At 39.2% G+C, this 18,971-nt stretch overlaps 3 protein-coding genes across 3 annotated transcripts; 1 reads left to right on the top strand and 2 right to left on the bottom strand.

The window, feature by feature from the left end:
* The first annotated feature begins 153 nt into the window (after window positions 1-153).
* On the top strand, window positions 154-4,087 carry mrpl35 (mitochondrial ribosomal protein L35). Its single transcript, XM_022221960.2, has 4 exons — window positions 154-246; window positions 460-625; window positions 3,590-3,734; window positions 3,833-4,087. The coding sequence occupies exons 1-4, from the start codon at window positions 216-218 to the stop codon at window positions 4,019-4,021; spliced, it is 531 nt and encodes a 176-aa protein (XP_022077652.1). The 5' UTR covers window positions 154-215; the 3' UTR covers window positions 4,022-4,087.
* An 80-nt stretch (window positions 4,088-4,167) lies between these two features.
* On the bottom strand, window positions 4,168-13,394 carry reep1 (receptor accessory protein 1). The gene is made up of 7 exons (XM_051948521.1): window positions 13,251-13,394; window positions 11,753-11,825; window positions 11,557-11,633; window positions 11,314-11,434; window positions 10,805-10,918; window positions 9,771-9,930; window positions 4,168-6,392 (listed from the first exon to the last, which is right to left on the bottom strand). Exons 1-7 carry the CDS (start codon window positions 13,280-13,282, stop codon window positions 6,382-6,384), a joined length of 588 nt encoding a protein of 195 aa, XP_051804481.1. The 5' UTR covers window positions 13,283-13,394; the 3' UTR covers window positions 4,168-6,381.
* A 2,406-nt stretch (window positions 13,395-15,800) lies between these two features.
* On the bottom strand, window positions 15,801-18,784 carry chmp3 (charged multivesicular body protein 3). The gene is made up of 6 exons (XM_022221983.2): window positions 18,630-18,784; window positions 18,055-18,115; window positions 17,433-17,612; window positions 17,185-17,306; window positions 16,923-17,037; window positions 15,801-16,800 (listed from the first exon to the last, which is right to left on the bottom strand). Exons 1-6 carry the CDS (start codon window positions 18,672-18,674, stop codon window positions 16,661-16,663), a joined length of 663 nt encoding a protein of 220 aa, XP_022077675.1. The 5' UTR covers window positions 18,675-18,784; the 3' UTR covers window positions 15,801-16,660.
* Between the last annotated feature and the right edge of the window lie 187 nt (window positions 18,785-18,971).

Below are 18,971 nucleotides of genomic sequence, written 5' to 3'. Positions count from 1 at the left end.
AAACTGTGATTTCAGTATTTGAATGTACTCCTATAGCTACAGTAACCACTGGTTCAGTAAATAATGAATAAAAAACGTGTGGATATTTTTAGAAATGCACATTACATGTCTTTCAATAGTTGCTAGGTGGCGGTAAAGGGCTTTAATGTGAAAACCATCAGGAACAGAGTTTGTCCAAACGGGACTCCGTACTTACGTTGTACTCGGGGGGAAACATGGCGGCCACCCTGGCGAGAAGACTGCCCGGTGTGTAACCACAATTTGGCATTCATGCTTTGTCCTTTCACCGTCGTCATTGTGTAAATGTGTAGTATGTGGTCCATGCGTTCATTTATTGAACAGAAATCTTTGTTAGCCCAGACAGTCGCTGAAGTCTGTCCGTTAGCTTAGCTAGCAGCGTTAGCTAAGCTCCCTCTCCCCTCCACTCATGTGTTTGTGTGTTGTCCTTGGGTTTCACAGGGCTGCTAAGGCCACTGTCTCTCTCTGTAAGCGCCAGAACGCATCAGCTCTGTCAGCTATCCAACCTCATCCAGCCTACACCTCTGTACGGTTCCGCTACAGCCGCTGTCCGCGCTCCTCTCCAGGGTGCGGTGTGGCAGACACCCCGGTACAGCATCCTGCAGCGGTAAGGACCAGAGTGACACTGATGTCAAGCCCTTTTCATAAGATTTGAACGACCATGGAGGAATTGTTCATATCCTTTCCTTAAGTAAAAGCACGGAAATAACATTGTAAAAATACTAAGATGTCAAAAATGCGTTTTCTGTAATGTTTCAGTGAGATATTGGTTCATGTGTACAGTTATTAAAAATAAACACTATCAAAAGCACAGACAGTAAAATCTGCAGAAACATTTAGTTACAGACATCTGAAATGTCCAAACCAGAGGCATTACAGCACTCTTGAGACATTGGGGGCTTTGGCCAGTGCACAAATTTTTAGATTTTAGCCTAATAATTGCAACATTTTAATATTATTTCATAGTCAAATCAATTTAAAACATGAGACATTAAGCTCCAGGCAAAGTAATGTCACCTCAACTCTGTAGCCCTTTTCCTAGCTCTTGTTTCACATTAGTAAGTGCAGGATAGCTGGACCAGTGGTTCTCAAACTCTGTGCCTTGGAATTAGTCTTAGTTATGATGATTTGCAGATATAATCATATGTAAATTTGTGCTTTGTGACAAAAATGTTAGAGAACCACTGAGCTAGATCAGGGTTGCCAACTTTTAGACACCATTTGTTGTGAGACTGTTTTTTTATTATGTATACTATATTATAGGATATTACTCCTTATTTAATGTATAACAATAATTTTAGTTGATTGTAATTTGGGTGACCATCTAAATAGTCTAGAAGAAGAGATACAGGTGTTGGTCAGGGGAAAAGTTCACCCTTAAAAGACCATAACACAATACCCTAATAAATATTTAATCTTAATCAGACCAAATGCGATGCCTGGAGGTGAGAGACAATACTTGGTGTTGCAATGAACAATGTCTGGCATCCACAAACTGACTCCTCTAAAGCTGTATAAAATAGGACTCAAAGTTCAAAGTCTCCTCTCACAGCTTCTCTTCATATAAAGATGATATTGTGCTTTTCTTTCTGTTCTTATCTACTTTCTTTTGTGCCTCTGGTTTCATTTTTATTGTTAAGTTGAACTTTCGCTCTCCCATGCATTGTTAATGATTACATCACATGTTTTAATATGGCTTCAATCCATATTTGTGTGCTACTGGATAGTACAATAAAAGCATTTCTCTGCCACCTTTATAATTAATGTGCTATGTGATTTGACTCATGTCTAAGGAAAAACAACAAAACAATCAAAAAAACTACTCAAAGAATTCAAGGGTATAGTCTCCGACGCTCAGGTCTGATGATACCTCTGGTCTAACTTTATCTAAATTATACACAGATTTATTATTAAGAAATCAGAAGTAGGGCAAAAGAATTGATTTCAAATTGAAATCACATCTTGAAACTATGCAATTAGCAACGATGCTAGAATTTAGTATTTACAACATTGTTATTATTGTTGAATAATAACATTTATTAAATAATGAGAACAATGCTACAACTCAGTTTTATTTAATTTGAGAAGACTGAAACTTTCAGGGGTTGTTTATGCCCGCTGATCAGTGTAAACTAAACATTTTATTCTTGCATGCTTGACTGACATAAACCCCAGTCTCATTGTTTATTAGCTACACCTCATACATTTTGCAGTGCAGCTGACCAATGGTTTCAACTCTCATAGTTTTATAAATACTTGCCATCCTACTTGTGTGACAGTCATGCTTTTGATGGGGCCTCATGTGATAATGTTCCATCACGTTTTAAATCTGTTATACAGCAATTATTGACGTTAAAAAACTGTATTGCAAATCAAACGGCAATAGCTGTCACTAACATCGCAATTATATATTTCCACCAAATAATATAAGGTTGAAGAGCACTGGTTTGATCTTCAGCAATGTGTTCTATTTTAGAAGGTTATATAAAACCCTTGTCTGAAAAGTAACTAATGCTGTCAGAAGCATGTAGTGAAGTACAAAATGCAAGATTTCCCCTCTGAAATGTAATGGAGTTGAAGTATTAAGTAGCATAAATCCTCCAGTAAAGTACAAGTGCTTCAAAGCTGCACTTCCTTACAGTACTTGACTAGTTACTTTCCACCACTGTGAACTAAATATGCGTCTTTGTTGCACACGTAGTGGAAAAAAATACATAATTTTGCCAGCTTAAAGGATAAGAATGTTAAAAGTTATCCTAATTGTTACTTGTGATTTTATTTCTCAGGTTTGCAATAAAGTCGTATCTGCGGTTAAATTGAGGTCAGATTTGTAGAGATGCAACAAAGTGTTGCACTGCCCCTTGAAAACTAGTTTATCATCAGTGTATTATTCAGTATTTCCCAAACAAATTGTCTTTATTTGGGCATTTAATCGTCAGTTCACCCTAACAGCGGATTAGGTGAAGATTTTGCCTCAACTTTAATACGATGAGGTGCAGCTTTTCATCCAAAAAGCTGTTTTACAGAATTAGCAAACCATCTGGATCCTGACTAATCTTGTCTTGTGACATTTTTGTTGGTGGTGAATAACCTAACACCCACACTTAGGAAAAATATAACCCTTGCTAATGGAAGAGCACTCTATTGCTGCATGCCCCCACCTTTTTTGTATAATATAAGCAAAGGGCAAAGGTCTTTTTTATGTCAGGAGGACTAGCTCACCCAATAAAACACTGTAAGAAACTCTGAGGTGAATAAAAGGCAGTTTGAGCTCAACAGCAGTATCAGTCTCTATCCAATAAACAGCAATGTCCATAGATCAATCGAAGTAACTGCAACATCCCAGAAAAACACAGTTATTGTTTGAAACATCTCTTTTTAAACCTTTATATGTATTAAAGTTGGAGCTACAAGTCTAAAAAAAAAAAAAGCACAATCTGCATGAGCACATATCACTGAGAGATTGTCATGAGAGTTTTGTGTTTTTCATGAGTTTCTGCAATTTAAAAGATGCCACATCTTTAATGAATATTCTGAGTAGCAGTTGTTCTGCTTCTCTCTGTTCTTCCAGGGTGTCAGCACTTGTTCCAAATCTAATTCAGCAGCCAAGTAGAAATCTGACGTACTACAGTGTGAAGAAGGGGAAGAGGAAGAGTGTGAAGTCTGTAACGGAGAGGTTCATGAGGCTGCACTGTGGCCTTTGGATCAGACGTCAGGTGTGTGTGTTGTACAGTTCAATGTGTGATTCACTGGTTTGTTTAACACCTTAAAAACACAGCGGTGCCAATCTGATTTCTTTTTTGGGTGCAAACAGTCAGGATACAAGAAGAAACTGTGGAAGAAGCTGCCTGCCAGACGAAAGCGCCTGAGGGAAATCGTGTTCTGCAACAAAACACAGAGCAAGCTTCTGGATAAAATGACAACGTCTTTTTGGAAAAGGAGAAATTGGTACGTCAACGATCCATACATGAAGTACCACGATCGGGTCAACTTCAAACAGTAATTTGCTGATTCATGTACTGCTGTATTGTCTTCTGCTTGAATATAAAGTGATATTGTTGTACACATATCCTGATGCCTTCAGTGATGTTTGCTTTTAGTTGTTATTTTGAGACAACTGGACAAGAAAAGAAGAGTGCCACGCAGTCAGAGATTTGCTTCATATTTAATGGCTGTAAATCGACTTTAACCAACAGAAATATTTCAACTCGTGGAACACTAAATTGATAGTCATAAACCATTATGTGATCATCACTGCTTTTTGTTTCATAATTCACAATCAAGTTCAAATTTGACATTCTGGCCTGCCAGAAAAAAATGCTTAGGATAAATTAGTAAGAACCGCGATGTCTCTTCATGAATAAAGCCTTAAGTGGTCGATTTATCAGTAAATAAGACATTTAATTTGTGAGTATGTGTAGCCAACTGATGGTCGCGATGTTTAATGTTCTTTTAAAGCAGCCAAAAGTAACAAAAACAGAATTCATTGTTCATCAGCAGGGCGTCTGAAGAGGCCAACAGCTTCACACAAAATCACTTAAGAAATGAAGTTTTTCATACAAATTAATAACAAACATCATGCAGTGATGAGTTTATCAATCTACACACAAGTATACAAATCTGCAACTTAGCCACGTGTGTTTTTTTTTCCTCAGTTTTACTTTGCAAGAATTTTAATCAAAGGAAATCAACTCCAGCACTAACACTGATACTACTAAACACATAATTTGATTTTTCCTGTTTTTTTTTCCACCATTTATCCATTAAAAGGACATTTCATGTGCATAATAAGTGTATCTACAACATCAGAGTGAATGAAGTGTAAACAGAACTGTTGTACCTGAGAAGCTTCTGTTTCAAACTTAAAACCACCATAAATGATACAATGACGGAAAATCTACTGCACGAGTCCACCCGTCAACGACCGACACACTGGTGTTTTGTGCACGTCGTTGCCAAGGTTCAGGCTCAGTCAATAAAGTACAGGTTGACAAGATACGACGCATTGCTACGCACTATTAACCGATATAGAAGTTTGTAAACCTGCAAACCAATATATTCACTCTCATGAAGTCCTTAAAAAAATAGCAGAAGCGAGTAAAGGTAAGAGCGTTGGGTTTAGTGTTGCTCAGTTAACAACAGAACATTACACAGTGATTTCAACATGGAGAAAGAACCATGTTTCTATACAGTAAATATTTACTCATGTAATAACCCATTCCTGCTACACCTAAAAGTGACTCGTCCCTAATCGGCCTTAAAAGTAATAATTTCATAAATTATTACGCTGCCAGATAATTTATGAACTAAATGACAAAGCGTGCCATGAAACTGAACAGTAGATTGTCAAAAACAGTCTGCTCCAGTGATAAAACTCTGACGTGATGATATTTTTCTCTCTTTTATCTGTGATAGAGATGTTCTTACTTGTTAAGAAGTAATTATTTCTTCGTCACTGCAGAAATAATAATAAGATGATTAATGAGAGTGTTCAGCTACTAATTTGTTCGTCTAATTTTTGGACATTTCAGAGCATCGAGGGCAGTTGTCTATATTCTAAGCATAGTGCAAAGTGATTATTTAATGACAACATTGTGTTGAAAATACCACGTGAAGAGACATTTACGTCTCTGCTGTCTCTTTCTTTAAGGCTTGAAGAGAGAGAGGTAAAGAACAGAATGGTGTCTGTCACTGCTGTCTGACTGCTCAATACTACAAATGCAGGCTGTCCTGTCGTTAAATGCTTTTAGGTAACTTCTCAGATGTGATAAGTGATCGGGGCAGGGGAAAAAACGCCCACAAATGTGACAAGATTCAATCAAACAGCCTCGCCTTTAGTTTTGATCCTTGGCTTGTCTCACATTCTCTTACAACGAGAGCGTCACTCTCTGAGCCAGCTGTAGTTTTCAGTGACAGTACATTCTGTTTAATCAACAGCAGACCAACGACCGGGAAGACACACATGCGATTGTCGACCCAGACCTGATATATAAAAACAATGAAATCATAACGATGAAGTACACACATACTGTACATAAATACATATTCAATAACCCACAAACTCAAAGTGTCTGTCAGCATGGAGCCCATTCACTCACCTTTTCTATCTCAGTGTCACAAACCTCAGTTTTTTTGAAATCATGAGCCACTAGCTATATAATCGTATATAGAGGGGTCATCTTAGGTCACTTTGGTAATACCTTATTCCAAAGCAAGGCTGCTTCAGTCATGTAGCTTTTGGCCATTCAGTAATTTTTTTACTTCTTGCAGCGAAGGCAGCTGGAGGAGTCTTGAGGACAGTTTCACATGGCTTCATTGTTTGAAGAAAGAGCACTCCTGGATCTTGTGAGAGGCCTTAAGACTCTATGAGGCGGCTGGAAGGGAGAAAAAGGAAAAGGAGTTTAGTCAACCAGTAGCTGGAAGATGTTGCCGAGTATTTGAAGGATAGAGCTGGAATTATTTTGTATTTTTATTATTGTCAGCGAAACCCAAGATGCAGCTAAAACTCAGAATGTGTTGGTTTTTCTCTCATTATGTTCCCACTTAAATCTCAGTCCAAAGCCCAACTGTTCCTATTGATTTTTTTTAAAATTGTTTTTAAAAGGAATCAATAATTTCTGGAAAGAAAACTATTAATTGTTAATACTTGGAAACAACTAAATCAGAAGTAAAATGTGTATTAATGGCATTAAGTGGCTGATCTGGAAGTAGCCTAAAAAGCTTAAATGCCCAGATTTATTGTGGTAAAACAACACAAATGTGTTTTTAATAGCTTTTGGGTAACAGGAGGAAGGTATATCAGGCTTTGGCTACACAGACACATGCTTGTAGATCAGTTCACACACCGGTGTTGAAAGAAAGTGCATCATGTAAGAGTTACATTTCAAACCCCTTTTTTTGTATCACATAAATTATCACCATCATAAATAGAAATGTAGACCAAATGTAATTATTAATGCAGCATTCAAGAAAAAGAAAACTAATATTTAACAACTGCTTTCTAAATATTCCAAAATGATCATTTGCAGCCTTGGAGCAAAACAATATTTATGGCTGAAATTATATCAGAAGTCATCGAGTGGCTTCATTTAATGATTTTAAAATTAAATCTTAAGTTTATAAGATGGCATTCTTAGCACACATAAGTGATGACTTGTCATCTGTATGACTCTGTCATACAGATGACAAGTCACAGCTGATTCAGTATTACATCATCACCAATACAGGCCAAGCTTTTCTAATGTAATCTGTAAGAATAATTGCCTTTTACTTAGGTTATTTAGACAAAAATCATAAATTTAAGGGGCGATGCACGTTCTTTGAAGACTTGTGCAGTTGTTTTGTCATTTGCTGTCAATGAGATCAACAGAATATATTGCTAGCCTTATCCCTAAAATAATGCTGCTTTATTTAGTTGGGCACTGCCATGCCAAACACACCGATTATAGATTTATAAATGTATGAATGAACACTAGTTGATTCCAGAGATTGGCTTCACACAAACATTTCCACACTCATAAAATAAAAGCTATTCCAAAGGTTGGAACAGCATCAAAGGCAATCACTGCCAGCGTGTTGTTCCTGTTTGGATATTTCCCAGGCCACATTTACAAACATGTGAGTTTCTGCAATCACACATTCACTTAAACTAAGTAATAATTCCACTAAAGTTAATGCATGAATCAGCTTCATCAGTGCAGAAATCCTACTAGCAGCCAGACTCTCCACATTTGCACAGGTGCTGGACCATGATGATTCATTTAGCCACGCCGCAGTAGCAATTAGTGAATCAGTTGGTAAATCACAGCTCTCGAGGGGCAGTTAGGATCAGGCAGCAGCTGAGCAGCCACGTGGACGAGGCAGGGTACCTCCGGAGCCTTCCTCTTAACCAGCCGGAGCTGCGGAGAGCCGGACGCCGCCTGAGCCGCCTCCTTCTCCACCTCGTCTGGCTGCTCAGGAGGTGCAGGGGTGGGAGGTGGAGAGGGTGTGGAGGGCGGGGTGGACGGGGGCGTCACGGAGGGGGTAACGGGTGTGGACTCGGACTCGGAAGTCGAGAGGGTCTGGGATGGAAGCTCCTTGGAGTCCCACTGCTCCAACCTCAACAGCTCAAACTCTGTCATGTCATAATCCTGCCCTGTACCGTGGAAAGAGGCCGGCAGCAGCGATGAGCAACATGGAAATGTGGAATCTCTGGAGCACTGAATCGAAAGCCAAATACTGTGCTGTGTGACCGGTGTTAAGCTGCAGCTGATTTTGGTCAGTTGGGGATAATGAATGTTCACATCATTATGCATTATCATCCTGTAGAGCGCAGAGCAGCAGCCAGAAAGGAAGTTATAAGAAGTGGGAGCCAATTTGTTGCATCACAAACAAGCATAACAAGGCTATTATTCTGTTCTTTTTAGTACGTGCAGATTTCCAGCAAAACCACTTACATGTCATGTAATGCCAAGAGACGAGAGAGCCACTGTACATTTAGCGACACTAGTCAAAATGGAATTCAGTAATTATCGTGGTGATATGTTTTTGTTATCATTAACATTTTCAGTAATTTCAGGAGAAGACCAAAACCAACAATGCATTAATTTGACCAACAAGAGCTGTGTATTCAAAGTGAGATCTTATTTTTCTGCGCCTTAGAGCTCCACTGCTGTACAGAAACTATAATAAGACATCAATGCAGCACATCTCAGCTCTGGGTGACATGTTTCTGATCTCTAGGGTTTATTTTAACTCCTCAGCCCTGTACCACTGTGCTGCTGGAAAATCTCACTAAATCAGTATTAATCCACAGCTGAAAATAATTCCCTACAAATGCACGTTTTAGCAAAGTTACCACTAAACTACAGCACCCAGCTGTTTACGAAATTATTTAGACACACGGGCAATTCAAAATATATAGTAGTGACCCATTTTTTGATGATTTACACCCTCAAGGGCAGTCAGAAAGTATTGGTTTTGGTCTTTTAATGGGATTTATTGACAGAAACAGAAATAAAGGTCAATGCAAGTTAGTTTAAATCCATCATTGAGTGCAGTCAGAAATTTACAGCAGCTTTCAATTGGGATAAATATAGTATCTATCTATCTATCTATGTTTTAGTTGTATCCTGCAAATATGAACACAGGGGCTCTCACCAAGAGTGCTTAAATAAAAAGGGTAAATGTGCCTTAAGTCTGCAGCAATTTGCATGTGGTTTAAACAGTTGTTTCTCAATGTTATGTCAGATTTGATTTACAAAGAAATATCTATTATCTGACCAGTATCACACCAGATTAAGACAAACACCGACTGTCTCTGCATGATGTTAAACTGGGAACAAATCCCCCTCAGCTACATGTGAGTCTTATCACAGGATGGTGAGCCTGGCAGCGCTGCGAGGCCTGACCTGCCCCAAACAGGAAGGCAGGACTGAGGTTAGGGGGCTGCTCAGGAAAGCAGAGGTACCAAACAATATCTGTGGGCTTAAACAAGCTTGAACAGGAAGGCAGATATCGACGTGCTAATCTGTTTTACACAAACCGACCGGGCGCTGCTAACGGCATTATAGTGGCTCCATTAGAGCTAATTGTGCTCAGAGAAAAGGAATAATGGTTCCCAATTTTATCAGTATCTTGTTTTGTGAAACTGAGATTTAGTTTACGAGCTTTAATAACACTACTATTTGACGGTTAATGCTTAAGTCAATCTCTACAGCTGCTTTTTGTTTCAGAAGGGGTGAGGAGGCAGTGTGAGGATAAAGCGTCCTCACCCTTGTAGCTCTCTGACTTGCTGCGCATCATAGTTCTGGTCCGCTGCTGTGCTGCTGCAGGCTGCGTGGTGCCGGAGCCGCTGTTATCGGGGTCAGACTGGTAGGAAGACAGATCCTGCATGCTGAAGCTCCTCAGTCTGTCTGATAGAACGCCTTGGCCCTAAACCAGGAAACATGAGGTAGTCATTTTGAGCAGCAGTGAAGCAGTCAAGCATCACAGCTTATCGAGAGGCAAAACTGAATGAAGATGACAATATCCTGTAAAAAATTAAGCTTTTAAACCAGTTTCTAACAGTCATTTTTCCCCTGTGTTATATTACAGATAGAAACTAGTACAATCACAGAAAAACAGTGTTCATTTACATGGTAATCTGCAAAAAAATGCCAAAACTGTAAATAATGTCCACATCAAAAATCTGTATTATTACAACTGGTAATTACACTTTTTTTTTTTTTTTACTGTATTTCAATTAGCAATATCATTATTGTATTGAAGTATACAGAAATTTCCCATTATTTGCAAGAAAAGTTGGATGTAATGTATGTTTAGGATTGAATAATCAATTAATGGCAATTTTGTCAATTTTGCCAGCATACTATAATGTAAAACAACAGAAAAAAGTATAAATGTACATGTTCACTTGAAAAAAAATATCTGGCCAAAACTTTACCTTAATGTCCAAATAATTGTTTTTGAAAAAAACAACCCTAATGTGACCATAAAATTACACTTCTTTACTGTATTGAACTGAATTAGCTAAAAAAAAAAAAAATCACTATTTTCACAGTTACTAAAAGTATTCCACATTTTTTAGCATACTTTTTATCTTGTAGCAACAGTTTTTACCACTTTTTTATGGGATGTTTTTTTCTTACAGTGTAGGCTGCTGAATCTCAAAGCTTTATTTATTCATTTATAGACAGTCTTCATTATGTGATCGGCCACACAAACAACAGGATTGATACCTTCACTACAATGACTGGCCGCTGTACCCTCAGGTCAGTACAAAACAAATGCTCAGAGTCTGCATTACCTTTGTTGCAGCCATGACTGCAGCTGTGGCCGCAACATTCAGTCCTTTTCTCCCATAATGCACCAGCGTGTCATAGCTTTTGTCCTTTGCTTGGCAGATATATTCATCAATGTCCTGAAATAAAATAATCACATGAACATTATGTCTGTCGTTGTCACTATGTAGCTCATTTTTGCACAGTGTTGACAGATTTTCTTATTCTAACTGACGCAAACTTCAGAAAACCTGCTCATCTGTTTCCTGACTGGAGGAAAAGGGAAAGACGGGGAAAATCGAAAAGGAAGAACACGACGACATTTCCTCTCACATGCCCAGAAAACACTTTTTTAACAGCTAAAGTGGGAAATTGAATCAGCACAAAGGCACTTTTGTTCTCTAGACAGTCGCAAAGGTTGAATTCTGTTAGTCCCAAAACCACGCAGACCAACTTAAAGCCCAGACTGAATATTTTCACCATTTACTCCTTCAGAGGAAACAACGAAAGATGGAACAAAGGAAAGGGGTTTCACCTTTTCTTTTGAGGAGAGCGTGGGATGAACGAACTTCCTGTACAGCACACTGGAGCCCTTGGTGTAAGGGGACAGCAGCCACACCACAAAGGCGATCTTCAGTTCATAGTAGAACGGAAGCCTGCAATGAAGTCAGAGAACGGCAGCAAAACAGGGCAGAACATGTTGGAGCTTGTTGTGTTTTATGTACATTCAGGCGGACCTGTGTATAATCACTGACAGAAAACGTCTGAGGTCACTCACCAACAAAGAAACATATCTGTAAACACTTCCACAGTCGTGAATAGGGCAAATATTATCCAGTACATCATCCATTTCACCTGCAAAGTCATGGAAAACCAAGCACAGTTAATGTTTCTCCACAATCTAAAATCATATTCATGAGAACATAACGGTCTTTCATTCTGCCAAAACTAAAAAATCCAAACATTATACTCACATATTCTTTCACATCTTTTGACTTGACAGCTTTATAAGATGAGTATGCAGGATATAGTGTACCAAACACAAGTCTGTAAGACAGAAAATGTGCCAATTAATAGCAAAATTACAATCAAGCAGGCATTTAAAAAGTGCAAGAATGGCATATAAAAAAGTACAAATGTAATAAATTGTGATTATGGACAACAGATTAGGTTAAAATGGCTAAAAATGATGAATAAGCTGTTAGGTAACATCATGAGAAATCAGTAAATGTCCAGCAGCTTTAAATAACTATTAAACCAAGTAGGCATGAAGTCAGATTTCCTCATGCTGTCCAGCTGAGAAACATCCAGAAGTAATATTAGTTTCCATGTGTTGTCCTTTTTTCTTTACATTTCTATTCCTATGGAGACACCTGTGGTGGCCGGCGTCCGGACAGAGACAGCACCCTGTTGAAGTGCTACAACCAGGCAACAGCTGTGAGTGCGACCTGATCAAATTACTGACCCACATCACGTTGCAGCACTCTGTCCGGGGCGTCTAACTGCACTCTAACACAGTTTAAAAACACAAGGACACGCCAAATATCAGCTCTGGGAGTCACACCTAAGGCTCTCTGTTGGAGACTGAACCAAAATGACCCACATAAGCAGGTTCTGTAGAGCCACAGCTGAGCCAGACCAATCCGTGTAACGAGATCTTGCAATCCAAATTTAATTCTCTCACTATTTTAAGGGTTCGGGCCTGCTGTTGAGATACTCCAAAAGGTCTAATGGTGCTGATTCATACTTTGTGCAGGTAAAAATAGCCATAACCTGCTGTAATACTGTGGCACTATTGTTGTAATGGCATTTTAAAGGAAATATATCTGGATATGGATATGCATGCATGCATTCTCATAACATGAATACATCTTGCACTGCAACCTGAGAAGCCTGACCCATCCCTTTTGTTTTTCTTCCAATATGGGACATCAACAGTGAAAATTGCTCCACTTAAAGACCGCTCCTGTTGTTCAGTCACCTCACTGACATTTGGGCTTCTGGCTATGAAAGACGCCAGTGGTTTTCTGGTTCTGACTCATTTTTTATCATCTCGTGGATAATAATACATTATTCAGTAAATCACGTCATCTCGTCGACTGTTCGAAAAAAAAAATCATCCACTTGATAAAAACACAAAGAGTGCCAGACAGCTGAGCGCAGAAATACAGCAGCTCTCCACAGGCCCAGCTCAGCATTCCTGCTCTAATAGCAAAGTAAAATCCAACGAAACACGAGCTGCTTCCAGTCAAAAATTAATAGAGAGACACCTGCCCTCCTTCCACATTGACTCTGATTAAATATTACACACAAAAAAGGAGAGAAAAAATTGCGGGGGCTTGTAAAGCGCGCTGCACCGTCAATGAGCGGCACAAACGCGCCGCCTTCAACAACCTGGAGACGCAATTTATTTATATCACAAGTCCCTGTCAGAGAATATGGAACGATAATTTGAAAAAAAATATGACTTACACCACAAGTCTAGAGATGATCCAGGAGACCATTGCGCTGGAGAGGCGACAGGACGCGGTGTCTGCGGGGAGGAGTTTCCTCCAGATGACAGGCGCGTCCAGGCGGCTGCGTCTGGACGCACACAGACGGCAACGTGATGCAGGAGCATAAACAGAGCGGACTGTCGGAGGTCTTATCCATAGATGGCAGTGTTGCATTGCAATAAACGACACATATACTCAGCATGCTAGTGGTCGAAGATCAGTCCTCACGATCAAGAGTTTGTTTAGATGTGCAGCTGAATTAACATCTCATCTCGGAAATTGCCTCCTGTAGGATCCACCCTGGTCTTTTATTTTTAGTGCCAGTTTTCTGTGGCACCAAAGTTACCATTTAACTAAGCACTGACACATGATAATATACAGGACAGTAGCTGAGTAACATGACAAAAACCAAGAAACTAATAGCTGGAATAAGTCCACAGGCCCCCTATTTTAGTGGCGTCATGTTGGGATACTTTTAATGGAACATCTTTTTATAGGAATACTTGCATCATGTGATGAGCACTGTAAGTGGAAATTATTTTAACTGCTGATTGAGCTACAGATTGTTCATTTCTGACAGTCCCTGAGTCACAAATGGCGTCTTCAGTTTTCGACTGACCATTGTCCAAAAACTCCAAGAATTTTACTTTACAATGAAAACAACATATTAAAGAAACTACTACCAGAGACTTGTTAGTGTTTTTGATGAAATTAGCAATTAATTATCTTTTTTTTACCCATTAATTTCCTTTTGATTGGTAAATCTACACATGGAACTATTTTAACTCTGTATGCCACTGGAATATAAACTAAGACATTTAACCTCTTCAAATTCGGTTTTGCCATGGGACTACTTTACAACACAGGACCTTGATGTTACCATAGTTGGTCTTGATGATGTTAATTCTCAGACAAATTACCAATAAATCAAATTACCACAAAGCAACTGGCACACCAGTGCCATTGTGATCTCTGTGGGGTAGCCTAGTTTGTAATCCACCATTGAAATAATGGTTATAAAGAGATGGTCAGCAACAATAATCTGACTGGGATGTTTAAATGATGTGGAGTCGGCACTAAGGCGTGCAAGATGTGCCAAGAAAGCACTCCCAAACATATTTCAGTACCAAAAAAAGAAAGAAAGAAATCGAGACTCATCGAATGCAGGCAATGTTTTGTCAATCTTTTCTTTGTCAGTTTTAGTGGGCCTTTGTGCACTGTGGGGTCAGTTTCCTGTTCTTAGCAGACAGAAGTAGCACACAGTGTGGATCATCTGATTAAGTGTTGAACGTGTTGTTGTTTCAAAGATATTCCTCTGCATACCTTAATTGTACGGGTTATTTGAGTAACTGCTGCCCCTCATTTGCTCAAACCAGTCTGGTCATTGGTCTCTGCCCTCAACAAGGCACTACTGCCAAGAGAATCACTACCCACTGGAGGTTTTTTTTTCCCCTTTTCAGGCCATTCTCTGCCAACCTGGACATAGATGTGCGGGAAATTCCCAGATTAGCACTTAACACCAACAACCATACCACTTTCAAAAGCATTTAAATTACACATTTTCCCTATTCTGATGATTAGTTTGGACTTCAGATCTTCTTGACCTACATACCTAAAAGCCTGAGTTCCTACCATATGATTATCAAGCAGATGAATAAGTGTTCCTAATAGTGACTGTCCACTATAAAGCTATTTGATGCAGTCATTACACAGATCACATTTTTAAAACACTAACATGTTAAGACTATGTTCCCATTCTTAACTTTTTAATAGTTAAAAGGTCAGTCTATACTATATTACATGTCAGAATATTTTTCAATACCGAGGCGTGAGCTTTTGCCTGGCCTTGAAATTCTGTATCTGCGATCACTAACCTGAGAACAGCAGCATTATTAGAGCTACAGTAACTTGGCTTTGACGTACAAAGTGAAGCCGGAGAACAGAAGCAAGGTTTTGTTACAGTCCAACAAAAGCTGCTGAGGGCGGGCTGTGGCTGGCAGAAACCTAATCCTTTTTGTCCACTTGAAAGCCAAGAGAACGGCCTCAAAACAAATTAGGACCAAAACGAACTACAGTCTTCAGAAATTACACTTCCCTTCCTGCTCAAACAAAAACTTGTATCAACAAGGTGTAATTTTACTCCCATCACATCACCAGGTTAAACAAAGAGCCCTGACATGAATCTGACACCGCTTCTGAGTCGTATCTGCAGCATTTGACTATTGGCAGATTGAACTTCCTGAACTGCAAAATGATAAAAAGCAGCAAATCTCTATCATGTAGCACTTTACTCTTTATACAGCATATTTTTTTCACAAATGCAGAGCAAGCCATTTAATCTACCAGACATGTTGGTGTCAAATGCATTAAATAGTCAGTGCAGTACAGTTTCTGACCTGCTGAGTGCGCTGTTGCTAGCTGACTGCTCATATCTCCCAAAGACTTATTCCTGGTGACAACAGACCGAACATTTAGCATTTAACATGATGTTGAATAGCGTAATGCACAGAAATAGGCATCTCATTGGTTATCGTCACCTTCATTCTTAAAAGTTTATTTGTCATTTTTTTCTCCATTCACATAGAAAAATTATACGCACGATAATTCCACAATACTTAAGTTCTGCACTGACCACCTTTTCTATTTCCTCTGGCTCTTACTATCGAGAAGGAGCTCTGTTGTAATACAAAGTCAGACATTTAACAAGCGGAGTGTTAATGTGACAGAAATGAGTTAGGGTCGTATGCGTGCAATCTTCTCATGAGTGTACTCAACATGTAGGACCACATATAGAACGGATACATTTTGACTGTACAGAAAATTAACTATCAAAAGTGAACTTTGCCCATCACCTCTAGTGTTTCAGATATTGTAGGCTAATTACTGGTGAACAGAACAGCTGTTGCTTACAAAATGTATCCTAAGAGATTAAATCTACCGCTGAACAGTGATCTAGGACGTGACTTAACGACAATTATTAGCCACTTGTTTGGATTATAAATACCCAAGTACCTCCACCACCAGCCCATAACTTAGGACAGAAGAATAAGATGAAGCGCTGTAGGCACGGCAGGCTTTTCATACTTACATTATATACACCTTCTTCAACCTTCTGTTTGACTTTGGATAATAAAGACTTACCGAGGGTTACCCCTGGCAATTAAAGACAAAAAGCAAAAACACTTCTTCTGGCTGAGTCAACCAGATGTTGTATATAAAAACGTTAACTGTTATAGCACAAAGTTAACCCCAAATGATTATGTAAAATTGTAATTATAATATGAAGCAAAGGGGATTCTCAGCAGTGTAAACCTTGCACCAGAACAGTCTCTGTCCTTTACGGAGTGAGCAAACTGACTCTGACAGACAGAGCTAAGGCAGTTCACCTTAGCTCCTCAGAGCTGCCAATCTTGACTGCATTGCTTCAATGTCCTCCTCTGACTCCTCCTCTGAAGCTGCAGTTGCTCCTTCCAGTTCCATCTCGGGCAAAGCATCTGTGACTTTGCTCGGCGCTTTGCCAAGAGCACCTGACAGGACAAATAGAAGCAGGGATTTTAGAATCATCAACTTAAATTCTTCAAGTTAGACACCAACATCTTATTACAAAACATGAATGTAACAATGTCTTGAGAAGTATTTCTTCCTTCACCTGCTGTGATCTCAAAGAGGATCTTGTCAACTTCCTCCTCTGCTGCCTCCTCCATCTCCTCTCCATCTTCCATGCTCTCAAATGTGTCTTCCAGCATTTCCTCAATGATGCCAGCCTGAAAGATAATTACATGCGCACCATGGTTTCGCGAGTTTTTGTTTGAAAGAAGTTATGAAAAGTGGTTATTAGGGTCAGTCACATTGTTCTAGTTTTTGTAATGCTCTACTGTAAACAGGATCTATTTTTGTTGGATGCTGCCGACCTTCATCATCTCCTTTGACAGCTCCCTCATAGTGGCCTGGATTTCTGGGATTTTGACTAGACTCTGCATGGCTTTCATGACCTCTGTGCTCTTCTGCAGGGCTCCAGCTACACGCAGTACAGCTAGAAAAAGACAAACACATTTTCTCACTTACAGAGCAGAACATTAAGTTTGTTCTTTAAGATCAGACTGGATTTCTGATGACATAAAATTTTCCTACTGTCCAATGACCCATCTATTGCACTTACCGAGTTGATTCTTCATACTGAGAAGCACAGAGTTCATGTGGGCTTTGGAGGCGTAAAGTTTTGTGATGGCTCGTTTTGACTGAATCATCTCCTTTGCAAGGACCACACACACGTCTTTCTGACCCTTTTTGGCTGCATCTTTGATGGATCTTTTAACTTTTTCTTGTTCTCTTTGAATATCTGAAACAAAATTATTGTCATTGTATACAACACATAGGCATTTTTATCCGACAAGGTCTCTGACTGTGGTGTTTAGTAAAGTTACACAACAAAAATGTATCCAAATGAGTCATTACCTCTAGTGTAACATCAATTACACATTTACATAATTATTATTTTACATTTTCTTTGCTTATCAGCCAGTGAAATGTTACAGTAGCTGTCAGACAGATCAAATGCATTACATGAATATTCTTAAACAAAGATCTATCTAGAAGCAAAACATCCAAAAGTTGTTTTGCTTCTAGATAATATAATGTGCTACTCATATGTGCTGATCTTTTTGCTTTCATTGTCAGACAATCTAAAACTAAGTGAAAGCAAATTTATACATTAAGTGGACATTTTACACTTTAAAAATACAGAGCTGCTCTGTGGCAGTCAAATACAGACTACATCTTACCTCGAATTTGTCTGTCAATCACTCTCATCTCCTTCCTTATTTTTTGAGACCATTCATTGATCTGAAAAGACACGTTATTACAAACTGCATTAATTTTTCTTTAACCATTAAAATATGTTTTAATGCCCATTTTAGCTTACGTCTAATGTTAAACTGACGCGATATATAAAAGCTTATTGGCAACAGAACACGATGTAAGGTCAAGTGCGTACAATCATTGTTTGTTTACATTGTACTGACTGACAGCAGACTTGTGTTAGCATATATGCTAACTAGCTGGCGGTCCGACATAGAAAACAAAGACTGACTGATCGTTAACGAGGCCTACAAACAAATGCGTAACATTAAAGAACATGGAAACAAAGCAGGTTGGCGTCACAGGGACTGATGGATTATTTTTAACTACAGTGATGCCAGCTGCTCAGTTAGCAAGAAGTAGCAACAGATAGGACGAGCCAAGCCTAGTTAAACTGACAGCTAACGTTAGCACGGTTAGCTACAGACTCTGTCGTTTATTTTATTACTACGGACACAGCTCATAAAGACAGTCCCGGTCTTCAAAAGCAAACACTCACCAGGTCTTTTGGTGGTTTCTCTGGTGTTCTGCCGAACAGCCCCATTGGAACTACTGGGTTCTTGCCAAACTAACTGGTCAGACTAAAACTAGCTGGCTAGCTAAGCTTGTTCAACTACCACTTCCTGATTTGTTGTCGCGCAGGCCGCTTGGGCTGTGTTCCAACATGAAGAAACCTTCAGTCCTTCCGGTTCTCACACAGACTGGACTATAGGAGACAATGTCAAGTGCTCAAGTGAAGTATAAACCGAACGAGACCATACATCCAGTAAATTAGCATTTATGACCCGTCACAATTAGTATTAAAATTGAAATAATACTCAGTCCAAGATATATGTAAACC

Source organism: Acanthochromis polyacanthus, chromosome 1 (assembly GCF_021347895.1).
Source record: "Acanthochromis polyacanthus isolate Apoly-LR-REF ecotype Palm Island chromosome 1, KAUST_Apoly_ChrSc, whole genome shotgun sequence".
Classification (NCBI taxonomy): Eukaryota; Metazoa; Chordata; class Actinopteri; family Pomacentridae; genus Acanthochromis; species Acanthochromis polyacanthus.
Note: the sequence above shows the minus strand (reverse complement) of the source record. Positions and strands in the feature narration are given on the sequence as shown.

What these genes read in the sequence shown, in the direction of transcription:
- mrpl35 (XM_022221960.2), top strand. Translation starts at nt 216, where the DNA reads ATGGCGGCCACCCTGGCGAGAAGACTGCCCG. An exon ending in CCTGGCGAGAAGACTGCCCG is followed by an intron (nt 247 to 459) that starts GTGTGTAACCAC and finishes TGGGTTTCACAG; the next exon opens with GGCTGCTAAGGCCACTGTCT. An exon ending in CGGTACAGCATCCTGCAGCG is followed by an intron (nt 626 to 3,589) that starts GTAAGGACCAGA and finishes CTGTTCTTCCAG; the next exon opens with GGTGTCAGCACTTGTTCCAA.
- reep1 (XM_051948521.1), bottom strand. Translation starts at nt 13,282, where the DNA reads ATGGTCTCCTGGATCATCTCTAGACTTGTGGT. An exon ending in ATCATCTCTAGACTTGTGGT is followed by an intron (nt 11,826 to 13,250) that starts GTAAGTCATATT and finishes TCTGTCTTACAG; the next exon opens with ACTTGTGTTTGGTACACTAT. An exon ending in CAAAAGATGTGAAAGAATAT is followed by an intron (nt 11,634 to 11,752) that starts GTGAGTATAATG and finishes ATGACTTTGCAG; the next exon opens with GTGAAATGGATGATGTACTG.
- chmp3 (XM_022221983.2), bottom strand. Translation starts at nt 18,674, where the DNA reads ATGGGGCTGTTCGGCAGAACACCAGAGAAACCACCAAAAGACCTG. An exon ending in TGTCAAAGGAGATGATGAAG is followed by an intron (nt 17,038 to 17,184) that starts GTCGGCAGCATC and finishes ATTATCTTTCAG; the next exon opens with GCTGGCATCATTGAGGAAAT. An exon ending in CCTCTTTGAGATCACAGCAG is followed by an intron (nt 16,801 to 16,922) that starts GTGAAGGAAGAA and finishes TTGTCCTGTCAG; the next exon opens with GTGCTCTTGGCAAAGCGCCG.